This window comes from Telopea speciosissima, chromosome 5 (assembly GCF_018873765.1).
Source record: "Telopea speciosissima isolate NSW1024214 ecotype Mountain lineage chromosome 5, Tspe_v1, whole genome shotgun sequence".
Classification (NCBI taxonomy): domain Eukaryota; kingdom Viridiplantae; phylum Streptophyta; class Magnoliopsida; order Proteales; family Proteaceae; genus Telopea; species Telopea speciosissima.
The window spans coordinates 16,686,923-16,702,083 of record NC_057920.1 but is presented as its reverse complement, the minus strand read 5'-3'; the positions used below and the strand labels follow the sequence as shown (position 1 = coordinate 16,702,083).

Below are 15,161 nucleotides of genomic sequence, written 5' to 3'. Positions count from 1 at the left end.
CCTATCTCAAAGAGATAAGAACAATATATAAGAAAACCCTAACCCCAGAAAGTACACAAATGCCCTTAGCCCTAAAATGCCAAAAACCTAGACCAGACCAAAACATAACACATGGCTCAAAAGTACTCATTTCGAAGATCTTGACGAACCCGAAGGTCTCAACCGCACTTTCTGGGCCAAATCAGGCTTCACCAACAACACTTCTGTCTGAACCCATAAACTGTTTTAGCAAAAATGTGCCTTAGATTTAAAAGTATTTTAAAGCCTAGGATGAAACTAATATTCACATTTGAAATTCTTCTCAGGTTCTCTAGAACATGATTTTGAAGCCCTCTACAAATCTATGGCCATGAAACTCCTACCACAACTTCTGGTAGATTTCTTTTTTTGTTCAAAGTGTTGTATTTTGTATGGGAGAGAGTTCCCTACACTGCCTGAGTACAATTTTGAGTGAATAATTGAACCCACTTTGAAATCTAACAAAAAGGTGCAGGGACTTTTATGACATATTACCCTCATATGAAGAGGGATATAGTGGGTGTGCAATTTCATTTTCTAGTAGACGTTGCACAAAACCTTTTCCCATTTTGTATTTACGTAGATGATGTTCTTTATTCTTCCTTCTAGAGACTGGCTGATAACACTAACAGGGAAAAGGCCCAATGTTCGGGTGCAAAATACGTCCAAATACGGTGGTGGGCCACCCAAGAATGGTCAAAATGACAACCTCATGGGTGTAGGTGCAGCCAGCGCTCCCAACCAGAGACAATCGCCCTGAGGAAAAATTATCTATCACAGCCTCTGGATTTCTTGATGCTGTAATATTCTTTTTCACTAATATTTTTACTTTCTTAAATAAAACACGTGTTAATAGTTCTTTTTGATCGATCCATTCCAATCCATGACGATCCGGATAAATATCAACTAAAGCAACACTTTGACTGAATCCGATTACTAAAAACCCCACCCCATTGCGAGAAGAATGCTAGTCCAGAGGGTGTCAAAATCAAATCGAACCAAACTGTTTAAACCAAAACCCTAAAATCGTTTAATAAATAATTCGATTATGGTTTTAAAATTGAGACAATTTAACTGAACAATTTAAATCAAACCTAACCATTTAATTAAAATTGACCGTTTAACATTCTTAGATATATATAAATATACAAAAATAAAAAAGAAACAGTTTTGGTAAACTGTGAAATAATTTAATAAATGATTCGATTATGGTTTCAAAATTGAGACCGTTTAATTAAACAGTTAAACCAAAACCAGACCATTTAATGCCCAATGCCCCACACAATATTTAGGTGAGCCCGATAATAATTCTAGGTGGTTCGAATAATAAATAGATATTAGTCAATACACAATAAACCTCATTAATAATTTTAATGTTAACTGTGACTGACTTGCACCAGCAGTAGCTCTCCTATTGACCTAAAAAGCAGATAACGCCCTTCCATTAAAATGGGCTAACCAGCGAAACACCACTCCCCCTCCCCAAAATGGGTATCCAACTCTGACCCTATTTGTTATACATCCAGACTACCCCTAATTTCAGTAATAAAAATCAAGAAAGAGATATTAACAGGCAAGTTCTGTTTAAATTCACCCTCGGTCCATGACTAAACAATGCTATCTACTGTCGGGAAATTTGGCCTCGTAGCTTTGAGTTGGCTGCATGTACCCAAAAAAAAGAAAAAAGACATAAGTAATCTGGAAGAAAAATAATCAGATTTACATGGACTGACGTGAGACACTCACCATGAACGTCGCTGATATTGTCTTCCCCGCAAACCACCTTCCATGGAGTGCACGCTGTGCATTTATGGCTGATTGTGAATTCTCAAAACGCAGGTATACAAACCCAGCAGTGGCCCTGCAATCGAACAGGCAATACTGAAAAGCATGCTGAGTGTAAGCAAGATCATTCCCTCTTACATTCATTTTAATGACCCAACTCAATGGCATCATCTCAAACCAAACCTGCTGCAATATACTGGAGTAAGAAAAAATAATAAAAGCAGCCCTCCCACTGAATTGAATTTTGACAGTTCCATGGGAAACCCAAGGTCTGCAGGAATCAATGGAACAATAATGTCAATATTATGGTAACATTTTTTAGGCCAGAGTAATGTGCTTTAACGGTGGAGTTAGATGAAACTGACAGTAGTAGGGAGACAGAAGTGGTTACTACATGGATAAGCTCCAATGTGCAGTAGCAACTCAAACAAAAAGGAATCCCCATCATGAAGGCACATTGCGACGCCGTCGCTAGTGTGCCAATATCAATACCTCATTCTCTTGTAGGCAGGGTCAGACAATTACCCAGCAGACAACCATGTTATTAAGTCCTTAACAACTGATATAACAATAAAACTGTACTGGTAGAGTTGTGAAGTGGTGTTTTATTGCATTGCTCAGCTTCTGCCCTGTGTACTATATTGGGGTTGGCCTATTGGTTGCCAAGCTTCTCCCCTTCTTTGAATAGAACTTCGTAGTCATTTAACACCCCTCCCCCCAAGGGGATGGGGAAAAAAATGCACCCAAAAAATAATAAGAATAAAAGAAGTAGCTAGAGAGTGCTGATTTAAGTGAGTAAGCCACAGAGCACGGTGCTAGAAAAGACAAAGGCCATCATGGACCAAAGTAACAGAGGTTCCTTTTTTCCTAAAAAAATGCTATGTTGTTCCGATTGTTAGTGGAATAGCACCCATCAAGATGGATAAGAGCAACTAAGAATGAGACATAAGACAGTAGGACCCAATTGACAAATCTAAAACGGACAAGGCTATAAGAGAATATTCAATACGACAGAAGTTTTACTTCATACAAGGCATCAACTCGATGGTAGAATACAGACTAATCCACATATTTACTTACTTGTCCACATAGATATGCTTAACCATCCCAAACTTTCCACATTCATCTTGAACATCTTCCTTTATATCCAAATCAAAATCTGGTTCAGTCTGCAAAGCAACAAACTTATTTCAGTAACCAAAAACATAGAAACAGGCACATTGCAACATAAATGAGAAGAGAATAAATTAACAAGGCTCGCTCAACCAACCTCCAACATTGGATCAAACATGTTCTTCAGCAATAGACAGTCACTGGGTACACCAATACTATCATCAGGAAGCACAGTCACAGCTGGAACTGGAAGACCTGTCCCCTGCATTCCAGCAAGTGCAGGAATAGTAGGTTGTCCAAGTGGGGAAACAAGGGGGGCAACCATACGTGCAGCACCAAGAACTGATGCTGTTGATAGAGTGAGACCAGAGCCATTGACAACAGATGCGCCGAGCGAACCAGCAATACTGCAGACAGAAATCAAGAGCTTAAGTTCATGGATATCAGACAGACCGGGAAGAACACAATCACACAGACAAACACAAAGCGGCAGCAAAACCTGGAAGCAGTGCCACTCCGGTCCAATTTCTGCATGAGAGCAGCTCTATCATGAGCGTTCAGAGCCTGCAAGTGAAAGACAAGGTTTATGTCAGCAATGCCAAACAGTTGAAGAGTACAATCTGCCCGGATAAGAAAATATAACTTCCGGCAACAAAATAAAAGAAACTGATTAGGCAACATAAAGTAGCACATTCGATTTTCTATGCAAGGAAAATATATTTTATTTGAGAATGAAGCAATACTTGTTACACTTTTTAAATAAGCAATGTTTGTGGTATTAATTTGGTTTGATGTGTGCAGACAGACACGAATCATATGTTGTCAGGGGCCCAGGGCTACAAGGCCAGACATGGGAATCTAAAATACCTATACAAAACAAACAAAAGAGTACTGATACACTTTGTTAACATCAGGGGTATAAGTTAAACCTGGGGTTAAATACAATCTGGAGGCATGGGAAGTAGATAATACATTTAAATTTAAGGGCACAAGTATAGATGCAAAAAATAAAGATATAAATATACAAAAAGAAAGAGAGACAATGGGGATTTGCATAAACAGAAAACATGAGGTGCATATGTAAATAAATTACAAAAATGAGGGAATAACAGGTAATAGAAAGCACTAAATAAGACTATCCCCAATCTTAAGGCCCTCTCGGCAAGGTTGTTGCAGAAACCAGAGCTTACAATCAGCCCCAAAAACTTATGGCTCTGACATCAGCTAAGTTATACAATTCTGGTTCTTGTTTTCATCTCTATTCTTATTCTTCCAGCTGATTTGATCCTACTTCTCTCTCCTCAGTTGAGAGCAGCAGTGCTCCCCATGTCACCATAAGTTGAGATGGGGAAAAGGGCTAAAAACAGAGTCCCCCACAACATAGTGATTTGCTCATGAACTTCAAATGTACATCACTAAGAGTCAAGATAAACAAAAAATAATATATATAAAACTCATGGTTGGAACATGGTACAACCTCAAGTCTGCTCAAAATAAATATTTTATACAATGTTGTCAAGGTATCGCCTAGGTGCCAAGGCACTTTTGAAAGTGCTAAGGCATAGACAACTTTATTGAGTAGAGAAAGGCATCCACCTAGGTTGGCCAAGTTTGTGATCTAGGCACCAGCCTTTTGCACCCTTTTTTTTCTTCTAATTCTTCTTTAATTTTGAAATGGTTCTGGTTGAAGCTCTTTCTGGATTTTGTATTGATGTGCGTATGTTTAGTATATTTTGACCATGTATGATCCTTTAAAAGTTAACCCCCCCCCCCCAAAAAAAATAAAAAAATAAAAAAATAAAACAAAGCAATTAAGGATTAATTCCTGTTGAAGAGGAAGAAGATAAGTATAGAAGGTGGGGTTGGATTCCTCCAGTGACCATCATGGAAGAGGCAAGAAATGAAAATTTTCTTCGGCCCCCACCTTCTCTTTGCTGTCTTGCTGAAATGCTGATTTATGGATGCCTTAATGAGTGAATGCTGAAATGATATTTGTCTGCTATTATAATTTTTTTCCATAAATGGCTGAAATGCTTTCTCAATATATATATTTTTTAATTATTATTTCCTTTTAATTCTCCATGAATGGCTGAATCCTGCTAAGTAATAATTATGCTAACCGACAAACTGATGATGCATGTTTGCTGCTCTGAGAATCTGAGACAATCATGAAGACTGAAGGTGATATATTTCCTGCTATAAACATACTTTAGTTAATTTTTTTCTGTTAATTTATGCGGATTGAACTGATGATACATGCTTCTTTGTGTTTCCATCAAAGGCACCAAGTAAGGGCGGCCGTTAGATCTGACCCTTTCAACACCTTGTCAACCCATTTACACGTTACGGTATTTAGATCTTTGGGACAGAGGAGTTCCCACATGTCATTCTTGTTCAAGGCACTCATGCTTTTTCTCCAAGCTTACTGCAACAGAAAAGGTGGACAAGGAATGAAAACACTCCCTACCCCTGCCGATCCATTTATGATAGATGGATGGGAGAAACCCCGGTTGATTTCCTTCGGCAAGGGGGGGGGGGGATTGTCTGAACCATTTTAATTAGGCTCAAGTCCGGCGGGAATAATATTCTACGACTAGCAACTCATATAATCATATGATTGAAGACCAGCAGTAACATTCGTTTATTTAAAAAGATTCCTTCTAAATGCATGCTGGCCGTTTGCATATTATTGTTACTTCATAATTTTATTGTTTGTCGAATGTTGATTTTGTTGTATTGAAATATAACACAATTCCTGATTTCTTTCTTGAAATTAAGTGTTTATTCTTGTGGGAAGAAAAAATAGGAATCCAGTATTCTTTGTGGAAAATAAATCAAAGGAGGAATCAAAAGGTTCAAACAACATTTAGTTGGTGAATAAGAAGATGCAACCAAGTGCAACAAGACAACGACAGAGATTGTTAGAGAAATGCCTCCAGCTTTGATGCATAATAAGAAGAGGAAGCTAGATTAAAAATAGATTTGGATAATGATGGTGAACAAGAAGGGGAGCCACCGGTTCATGATGGACAAGTGAAAAGTATGCAAACATATACAAGCAGGCCCCCAATTCAAGAGTCAGTCTTCTGTTGATATGGCCTCTAAGAGAGTTATCTCAAGCTCTAAGACGGCCTCCCAAAAATAATAGGTCACCAACAAATAAGGGGGTCCATGGATGTTCATGTAAGAAGAACTCCCGAAGAATTTTGAAGTGCATTGGAATACATATGGATCATAGTTCAAAATCTAGCCGAGATCTCGGAAAACTCGAACTCCTCGAGACGAGTTATTATACGAAACAAAAAAATGTAAAAACTTGAAAAATTCAACTGAGATTTCGAATATTTCGAGAATCTAGGAGAAATCTCGAATATTTTGAGAATTCTTGACTTCCTCAGTACTCATAGAGTCATAGTATTGTATTGTTGGGATTTGGGAGTTAAGACGTGCAAGACTAGGGTAGTAAGGTGTCTATGACTTATGTATTATTCATTGTACTTAGGTTGGGTGTCTATGTAATATGCATTGTGAACACTTAATTGTATCTTGTGGTTTGTAGTAGAAACTTTAAGTCTTTAACTATTTCTTAAATAATTATTCAATATTATGTGCATAATTTACTTGTTTTACTTGCCAATTATGTCTCATATTATTCAAACAATGTGTAGAATGGGCAATATTACATTAAGGGTTCGGCCTTTACTGCCAACCAAGGATGCAAATCCAAAACACCAAATTGGGTTTTTTTTTTTTTTTTTTCCTTTTCAATTTAAACCTGTAAATATATTTATTAAGCCTAAAACAAGCTTAGCATAAAGTTTCAGAGCCAACTATGGCCATATGCCCACCGAAACATTAAAAAAAAAATACACCGTCTCGTCGAGTTCTTGAGATCTCGAAAAACTCGACCTGGTCAAGACCGAGTTTTAGAACCTTGATATAGATGCTACTAACACCTTCATGGGATCTGTGAATGTATCTAGTCATGTACAAGATGCAAGGATGTTGTTTGAGTTTCTTGATAGCAAGATTGAGAAAATTGGGGAGGAAAATGTGGTTCAAGTAGTTACGATAATGCAGCAATTACGTTGCAACTGGTACATTGTTGATGCAAAAGAGGAAAAGTTTATATTGGACTCCTTGTGCAGCCCATTACCTAGAGCTCATGATGGAGGATATGGGCAACTTGAAGGTATACAAGAATACAATAGTGAACGCAAAAGAGTGATGATATCTATCTAAAAACCGTCTCATTGATGCAATGAGGACCAAAACAGGGGAAGGACTTGATGAAAGACTGGTGACCAGATTTGCAACTTCTTACTTGACACTCAATAGCATGCTTAACAATAAGGATGCATTGAGGCAATTTTGTTTTGGTAATCACAGAAACCACACACCAATCCCAAAAGGTTATTTGATAGAGTGGAAAGCTAGCAAGTTGTCACAGAGAGAAGCAGGTGCTCACCATGCATCAAAGCCACTCCTTACTATGTTGAGGATATTTAATGCTGATGAGAGGCCTGTCATGGGTGAAGTTTGTTTGGTTTTGTATTAGGTTACTGCCTCAGTGGCTAATGCTTGTGGTATTGGTTGGCTTGACTGTATGTTTTCAACTTTTCATTGAGTCCGTAGCCGCCTTGGCGTCCAGGCGGAAACCCATGTATTGAGCGAGCCTACGCTTAATAGGACTCGTGAATGGCGGCCGACTTGACCCTCTAGGCGTCGCCAAGGCGGTTAAAGTGACGCCTTGGGACGCCATGAGGGCAAGGCGGAGGCCAATATGGAGTGTGTATTTGTTTTTTGATTTTTTTCATGCAATTATATATTATTCTTTTTGTTTAATTGGTATTGGTTGGTGTACAATTATCTCACGTATGCTGCTACATGGGATAAATCTCCTTTACAACTAAAAGTCTAAAATCCCTAAAAGTTAAAACGTAAAACTGTTAAAGGCTAGCCTTTAACTTCTTCTCTGAAACCCTCGACTCCTCTACGCAAAAGGTTGTGCGACACTGCGACCTTCCTCCTTCCTTTCCGGCTCCAGCAACGGCAACTTAACTCAGGCGAAGGCAAAGCTTCTTCCTACCTCTCGAGTCCTCTGCGCAAAAGGCAAAGCTTCCTCCTCCTCCTACCTTTACGGCAAGGTAAGTCTCTACTCCCTATGCTTCTTCTTCTCTGTAACGGTAACTTTTTCTGATCTTCTCTTTTTTTTTTTGCTTGGTAACTTCTATGGTTCTATGATGCTTCTTCTCTGTAGTCTGTAATGGTAACTTCTTGTCTCCTTTTTTTTTTTTGCTTAGCAACTTCTATAGTTCTACACTTCTACTTCTATGCTTCTTTTTTTCTGTTTTTTTTTTTTTTTGGTAACTTCTATCTATGCTTCTTCTCTGTAGTCTGTAACGGTAACTCTCCTTTTTTTTTTTTTACTTGGTAACTTCTTTACTTCTTCTACTTCTTCTCTGTAGCCTATAATGCCTACTGCTGTTGCTTTTTTTTTTTTTTTTTTTTTTTTTTTTTTTTTAAAGTCTGTATTCTGTAACTTCTAAGCTTATTCTGCTTCTTCTATGTTGCTTTTTTCTTTTTTGGCTTGGTAACATGGTTAACTACTGCCTGCTGCTTCTCTGTAACACACTAACATCCTACTGCTGCTGCTGCCGCTTCTTCTCTGTTTTTGTTTTTTTATTGGTTGACTGCTGCTGCTGCTTCTTCTCTGTAGTACTAACAACTACAGCAATTGGTCAAGAGATTTGGTTCTGCTACTTCTTCTCTGCTGCTTTTTTTTTTTTGGCTTGGTAATGGTATTATAGTAACTTGGTTAACTGCTGCCTGCTGCTTCTCTGTATTTAATTTTAAATGATATAAGGTATGATACTGTGATGCATCATGCCATCATGTATTGACCATTGAGTGTTTTGGGGGGGGGGGGGGGAGGGAGAAAACTAACACTAGACCGCCTTTACCGCTTAAGCTCCGCTTAGGCAACCGCTCTACCGCCTAAGCGCTTAGACAGGCCTCCACCGCCTTGGACCTCCATGCCGCCGTGACAACTATGGTTAACTCTTTAGTGGCAAGAACCACCATGCATATGTTTTGAGACTTGATACAATGACTAATGAATGATGGATTATTGAAAATTTGAGTTTCCCTTCTTTACCGTTTTAGTTTAAAGATAGATTCAACATAATGGTGCCAGGGGGGATGTAGCTCAAATGGTAGAGCGCTCGCTTAGCATGCTAGAGGTACGGGGATCGATACCCCGCATCTCCATTTTATCCATAGTTTGAGAGTATAGTAAACTTAATTTACAGAACCTCTACATGCTTTGCATCAAATGGCCTAAGCTCCAATGCCTGACCTCCCTAGGGTGGCCCCGCTGCCACCCGAGGATCCTTCCTCCCCCTCCCTCCCATCTTCTCCTTCCACCCACACCCACTTTGCTAGTCACAGTACCCCTGGCCTGTCTTGGTCCTCTCTGTCCCTCAACTCCAAGTCTCCTTCTGGAGATGGCGTTCGGCTTTACTTTGTTCCCCCCCACCATTAACGGCACCTCCAAGGTTGCTCACTATGATTCGACCCTCCTGGTCAATGAAGCTCGCAAATGGAAATCCTGCCTCGTAGGGCACTTCATTGGTAGCCGCCCTCCTTTTCCGACTACTAAATCCTCTCTTTCCAAACAATGGAAGCTCATGGGTTCAGTTGAGACGTTTTTGCTTGGAAATGGCTTCTTCATCTTCAAATTTTCTGACAACCTGGGCAAATCTCATGGGCTTGAGGGTGGTCCTTGGAATGTTGGTAGGAAACCTATCCTCCTCAGACAATGGGATAGGCACCTGCAACTCAACAAGCTTGACCTTAGCTCTATCCCTCAATGGGTTTCCTTGCCAGGGCTTCCGCTCCATTTTTGGTGTGAGGATGGTCTTAGTGTGGTAGGCTCTGTTCGTAGAAAGCCTCTCTTCTCAGATGGAAGAATAAAAAAAACAGATCATCTTGCCTTTGCTCAAATCTGTGTGGAAGTCGCCGATGATACTCCCCTTCCGTCTTTATCACAGTCTCTGACAACGAAGGGTTCTCCTTCCAACAGCCTGTGAGCTTCAACTGGACCCCCCCTATGCTTCCTGTCGAGTTTTCGGTCACTCCTAGAGTAAATGCCATCTCTGGCAAAATCCATCTCCCTTTCCCTCCTCTTCTAGATCCCTCTAACATCTTCCCCTTGAGCCCCCTGTTCTCACCGTCCCTCCTTCCATCAATCCAATGATTACCCCTATTTTACCCTCTTTCGAACCCCTCCTTTCCTCTTACTCCCCGTACCCTCCCCCTAACGCCTCCCGTTGCAGTGGTGATGGAGATCCCTCTCCTCCCTCACGTGGTAACCGGCGGCAGCGATCAAAATCTGTTCGCGGCCTCCCCTTTGCTCCTCCTTGTCCAGTGGTCTCCAATGGTCTTCGGACTGCTAGTCCCAACCATTTCCTCCCTTTGGAATGGCTGCCTGACTCTTCTTCTGCTAACCCTGCCACTCTAACCTCCTCTTCTGCGCCTCTGGCGGTGTCCCCTTCCTCGGTTGAAGAGCCTCTTTCCTCTTCTGTTGTTGAGTCGATTTCTACTGTCGACGCCCTGACTTCTCCTTCCCCAAACACCTTTCTTTCTAACCCTCCCATTTCCTCCCCTATTCGTTTCAGGATTTCTAGCTACTCAATAGCATTAAAAATCCCCTCCTGTCCTCTTCACGTGGTCCCCCCCTAATGGCCCCACGGTGAACCCCTTTCCTATGTCTTTCCATTCCATTCCTCGGCCCACCTCCCCCTCCCTCCCCTCTTCCGCTGTTTCACCTGGGCTTTTTGGATCTGTTGGGCCCAACAATTCAATTACTCCTACTAACCCCCTTCGCTTTACCCCCGTTTCGTTGGCCCACTCTTGTTTGGGCCTTAATTCTTCCTCTATTGCTCCCTCCTTCAAGCCCCAGCCTAAAGCTCCCCCGCCTCTTCGTGTTTTCCGCCGCCGTAACCCCAGCTCCCCTCCTTTCCCTAAGATTCGCCCCTACATTGCCTACTCCCTTCCCTGCGCTGAGAAGATCTTGCCTCTGAGTTCTGTTACAAGAGATCATGTTTTCTGCCGTGAGACTGTGGACCCGGGCTAGAGGTCTTGTTTCTCTGAGGCTGCCTTCGGATTGCCTTGCTGGTCCTTTGCTTTTGGTTAGTTTAGTAAGTAGTTTTTGTGTGGGCTCTTGCCTTTGATTTTGCTCGCCTTGCCGTTTTGGAGGGTGTTGTATTTGGTTCGCGCTGGTTCCCTTCCCCCCTTCTCTCCTTTGGTAATGAAATTATTTATTCATAAAAAAAAAAGAGTAAATTACTCCCCCCTCCCCTCGATTATGCCCGAATGCCAAACACCACCCTTGGGTATTGAGTAATAACTCTCCCCTCCCCTGAATTCAAAAGATTCTATCAACTGTGCCCATTCTGTTAAAAATCGTTGTTCAGTGTTAGAAAAAGCCTATATTACCCTCTGACCCCCGTCTTCTTCTCATTCTTCCTCCTACAACTCCGTCTCCACCCGGCTACCAATGTAACCCATCTCACCGCTTCAGCTCGAGTCACGGGGAGGGCGTATTGGGACTCTCTGAGGAACATTTAAAGACAAAAGTAATCGAAAACTTCATGGAAAATAAATTTTAGTTTTCATTTTTTATCAAAGTATGAAAATTTCGTGTGAATTACTGGTATTGAATTCAATTGCGATTTGCGAGAGACTTCCCTCATTTTCTGTTATTCTGAGCTTAGCAAAGCCCGTAAAAGTTTATTTTCATATGAGAAAAATCAAAACTTCAGCAGGGGAAATTTTCCAGAACATGTTTTCAAACAAATACACAGGTCAAATGAACGCTCAAGAAGAAAAAGAATCGGAACGGGATGGAAACAGAGAAAGGGATTGATAATCAACTTTAAGAAATAAATAGCCAATGAAACTGAGAAATGCATGAAATTAAACCTTCAAAACAGAGTCACAAAAGAGAGTTGGAGGAGAGAAAAAAAGGATAGATAGATAGATAGAAGAACTTGAGACGATGTCGACGGATTCTCCATTGATGAAGAGTTGCATGAACTTGATTTTGGGGATCTTGACATGATTCTCTGAGTTACAGTTGCTCTCCGCCGCTCTCGCTCTGGCAATTCCAGCTACTTTACCTCTACAGAGAAATTTTTCTCAACAAGAGAAAGAAGGAGGTCACTATTAGTATAGGAATTGGAACTCTCTGTAGCTATTGCTATTGCTATTGCTATTGCCATTGCCATATATGCATGCAGAAAAGGACGGCCCACCGTGACAACGCAACTCATATACAGAAGTGATAGTGGTGGTGACCGTTACTCAAGCCGGAGAAACTAGGTTTCGAGAGATGTTTTTAGGGTTTTGATATAGTTAGGGGTATTATTGGAATATCACAAACATAAGGGCATTTTGGGGTTTAATTGAATATTTTTAGGGTGATGCCAGCACTTAAGAACGATTTTTAACAGAATGGATACGGTTGATAGAATCTTTTGAATTCAGGGGAGGGGAGAGTTATTATTCAATACCCAAGGGTGGTGTTTGGCATTCAGGCATAATCGAGGGGAGGGGGGAGTAATTTACTAAAAAAAAAAACATAATGGTGTTGTTGGTAAAACCGTGGGTTAGAAAGAGAGAATTAGAGAATAGAATGACATAGATTCATTGATAGGTGGCTACCCTCTATTTATAATAGAGAGGAAAGTTACAAAGGGACTGAAATAGACATAATTACCCTTAACAAACTGACTCTATAAGAGCAGCAACTTAAACTAATGACATAAAAATGAAACTACCCCCAAAAGGACCAGAATACCCCCACGGTATTCTGGATTACATATTCCAACACTCCCCCCCTCAAGCTGGATAATACATAAGTAAAAAACTCCATAATAATGCTCAGCACACCGGGACTTGAACTAATAAATAAAAACTTCATAAACCCTCAAGTTGGCGCATACAAGGCAGTAATGCCCAACTTGAACAAAACGGGACGAAACAAAGTGGCAGCAGAGTCCAGCTTGACAGATGAATGTAGCTCCAAAATAAACCTTCAAGAATTTAAAAAATAGATCTTCAAAACTTGGACAAACATGATCAATAAACCGGGACTGGAATTTCTTCCAAAAAAGGCAGCTTTCAACGATCTTCAATAGCTATCCAGTGATGAATCTCAGAGTGTCATAGTGACATAAAATCTTGAAGTGAAAGACTAGGTCAGCAAACAACGGAATAGACTGAATCAGACAGCGGAAATAATCAACCCAACTGTAAATCCTCAAATAGGCAGGCAACAACCAAATATCTTCAACACTTTAATACTTCAATCTCCCTCTCACGGCAAACTCAACCCAATAACGATCAACATAATAACGAAGGATACCCAATGGCAATGGCGGAAACACTGATCTTCTATGTTTTGCACCAAGTTTTCCTGCAAGTTTTGCTTCTGCAATGTCTGCAGGTGTACTGTACATAATCTCCCCCTCACGTGTAGTAGTACACGTGGACATAACAGAGATGATGTAAGAGATAGTGCAAAAGTATAATCTTCCAGAATTTCCAAAGGTGCTATGGGAATGGAAAAAGAAGAAATGGCAAAGTAGAGTAAACCATAAACTTCCAAGGTGGTGATTGGTAAGTGCCAAAGGTATGGTATTGGAGATGGGTATTGGAAGAAGCAGTGGGATAAAGAATCACGGAGAAAAAACAATGCAACATATAAATTGTCAACCATCTTCAAACGATCAAACAAACTCCTTAGATGGAAACTCCTGCAGGGGAGAGACACCAAACTCCAATATTCAAATCTGATAAGTAAACAGATCTGATTTGAAGTAAGGAAAGACTCCAATCTTCAAACATGGAAGAACCAGCGTGCAAAACTTCAATTTGTAAACTCCCACATGCTAAATAGAACTGACGAAGATATCCGGGTAGAATTGATGTAATAAACTTAAAAAAAACTTGGATCAGATCTGAATTAGTGAACAATTCTAGGATCAAGCTCTCAAAGTAAGCTGAACTTAACTCAGTGGAGAAAATTTCACATAACTGAATAGGTTTGTAGTTGGAACCAATAACTATGGAACACACTGTTGTAATCTCAAATAAACTGATTTCCAGGGTAGTAGATTCGAATCTTCAACAATGAAAGAAATTCGATCTTCAATGGTAGGATACTCAGTCTCAAGCATAGTTCGAGAACTCGTTTCGTTTCGGTATTTCGGGTTGACCGAAATATCCGAAATATTCGAAATTTCGGATATTTCGGTAGAAATATTGTATTTTTTCTAGTATGTTTCGATAGGTCATTTCGGTGGGTTTTAGGCCAAGTTAAGGCCTGAAACTTCATGGAAACCTTATTTTAGGCTATATAAACACATTTAAATGTTCAAATTGCAAAAATAGTCACCCAAAATGGTGTTTTGGATGTGCACCATTGATGGCAACGTACGGTCGAACCCTAATGTATAACTTAGTTAATTACACATTTACGCATACACATTGTACATTAAACAAGTAAATTGACTTGGAAGTTGGAACTAAGTTGGAAACATAATGACTCATAAATTAAGTCATAAATCATAATATTAAGTACATAAGACATAAAGTCAATAACAAGCCAACAAATAACAACTTAAGAGTTAAGATTTAAGAAGATGATATCAAACATTCCAAATCACAATATCCCCAATTGTCCCCTACAAGGCAACAAGTCAAGTAGTCAACTAGTCATCATTCATCTCAAATGTTTACAAATTTGCTAATAATAACTACTCCACCGTCCAGGATCAACCCCACTCATGGTCCGCTGGAGCCGACGTGTATTGCTCTCCGACTGTAGGACAAATGCATGTCACGTCATAGTCTGGGAGAAAAAGCGAGTGTAGTCATCCATAGTGGCCATGTAAACTACATCATCAACATGCTGAAGGTAACCTATCCTAGGATATAGGTCACCAAACTGTGAAGAAGTACTACCCATTGATCCACTATGATATGAGTCATATGACGGCTCTATGAGCATGTACGGATTGTACGGCTGCGGCTGGTGGGTTGGGTAGCTAGGGTAGGAAAAAAAGTCATCCACAAAAGACGATCCACTATATCCCTGTGAGTGGGAGTCATACTCAAAACTGGGAATGGATGGAGAAGATATAGGCTGCTGCCCCCCAAGGGTACTGCCCAGAATGCCC

At 40.3% G+C, this 15,161-nt stretch overlaps 1 protein-coding gene across 1 annotated transcript in view; it reads right to left on the bottom strand.

Moving 5' to 3' along the window:
- Positions 1-1,540: 1,540 nt before the first annotated feature.
- Positions 1,541-15,161, bottom strand: part of LOC122662138 (RNA-binding protein 39-like) — a 56,191-nt gene continuing 42,570 nt past the window's right edge. The window contains exons 9-13 of the mRNA XM_043857704.1: positions 3,416-3,480; positions 3,074-3,323; positions 2,884-2,972; positions 1,765-1,879; positions 1,541-1,677 (exon numbers count right to left, since the gene is read on the bottom strand). Of these exons, the coding sequence (XP_043713639.1) occupies positions 1,636-1,677; positions 1,765-1,879; positions 2,884-2,972; positions 3,074-3,323; positions 3,416-3,480 (561 nt within the window). The 3' untranslated portion in view covers positions 1,541-1,635. The remainder of the gene's footprint in view (positions 1,678-1,764; positions 1,880-2,883; positions 2,973-3,073; positions 3,324-3,415; positions 3,481-15,161) is intronic.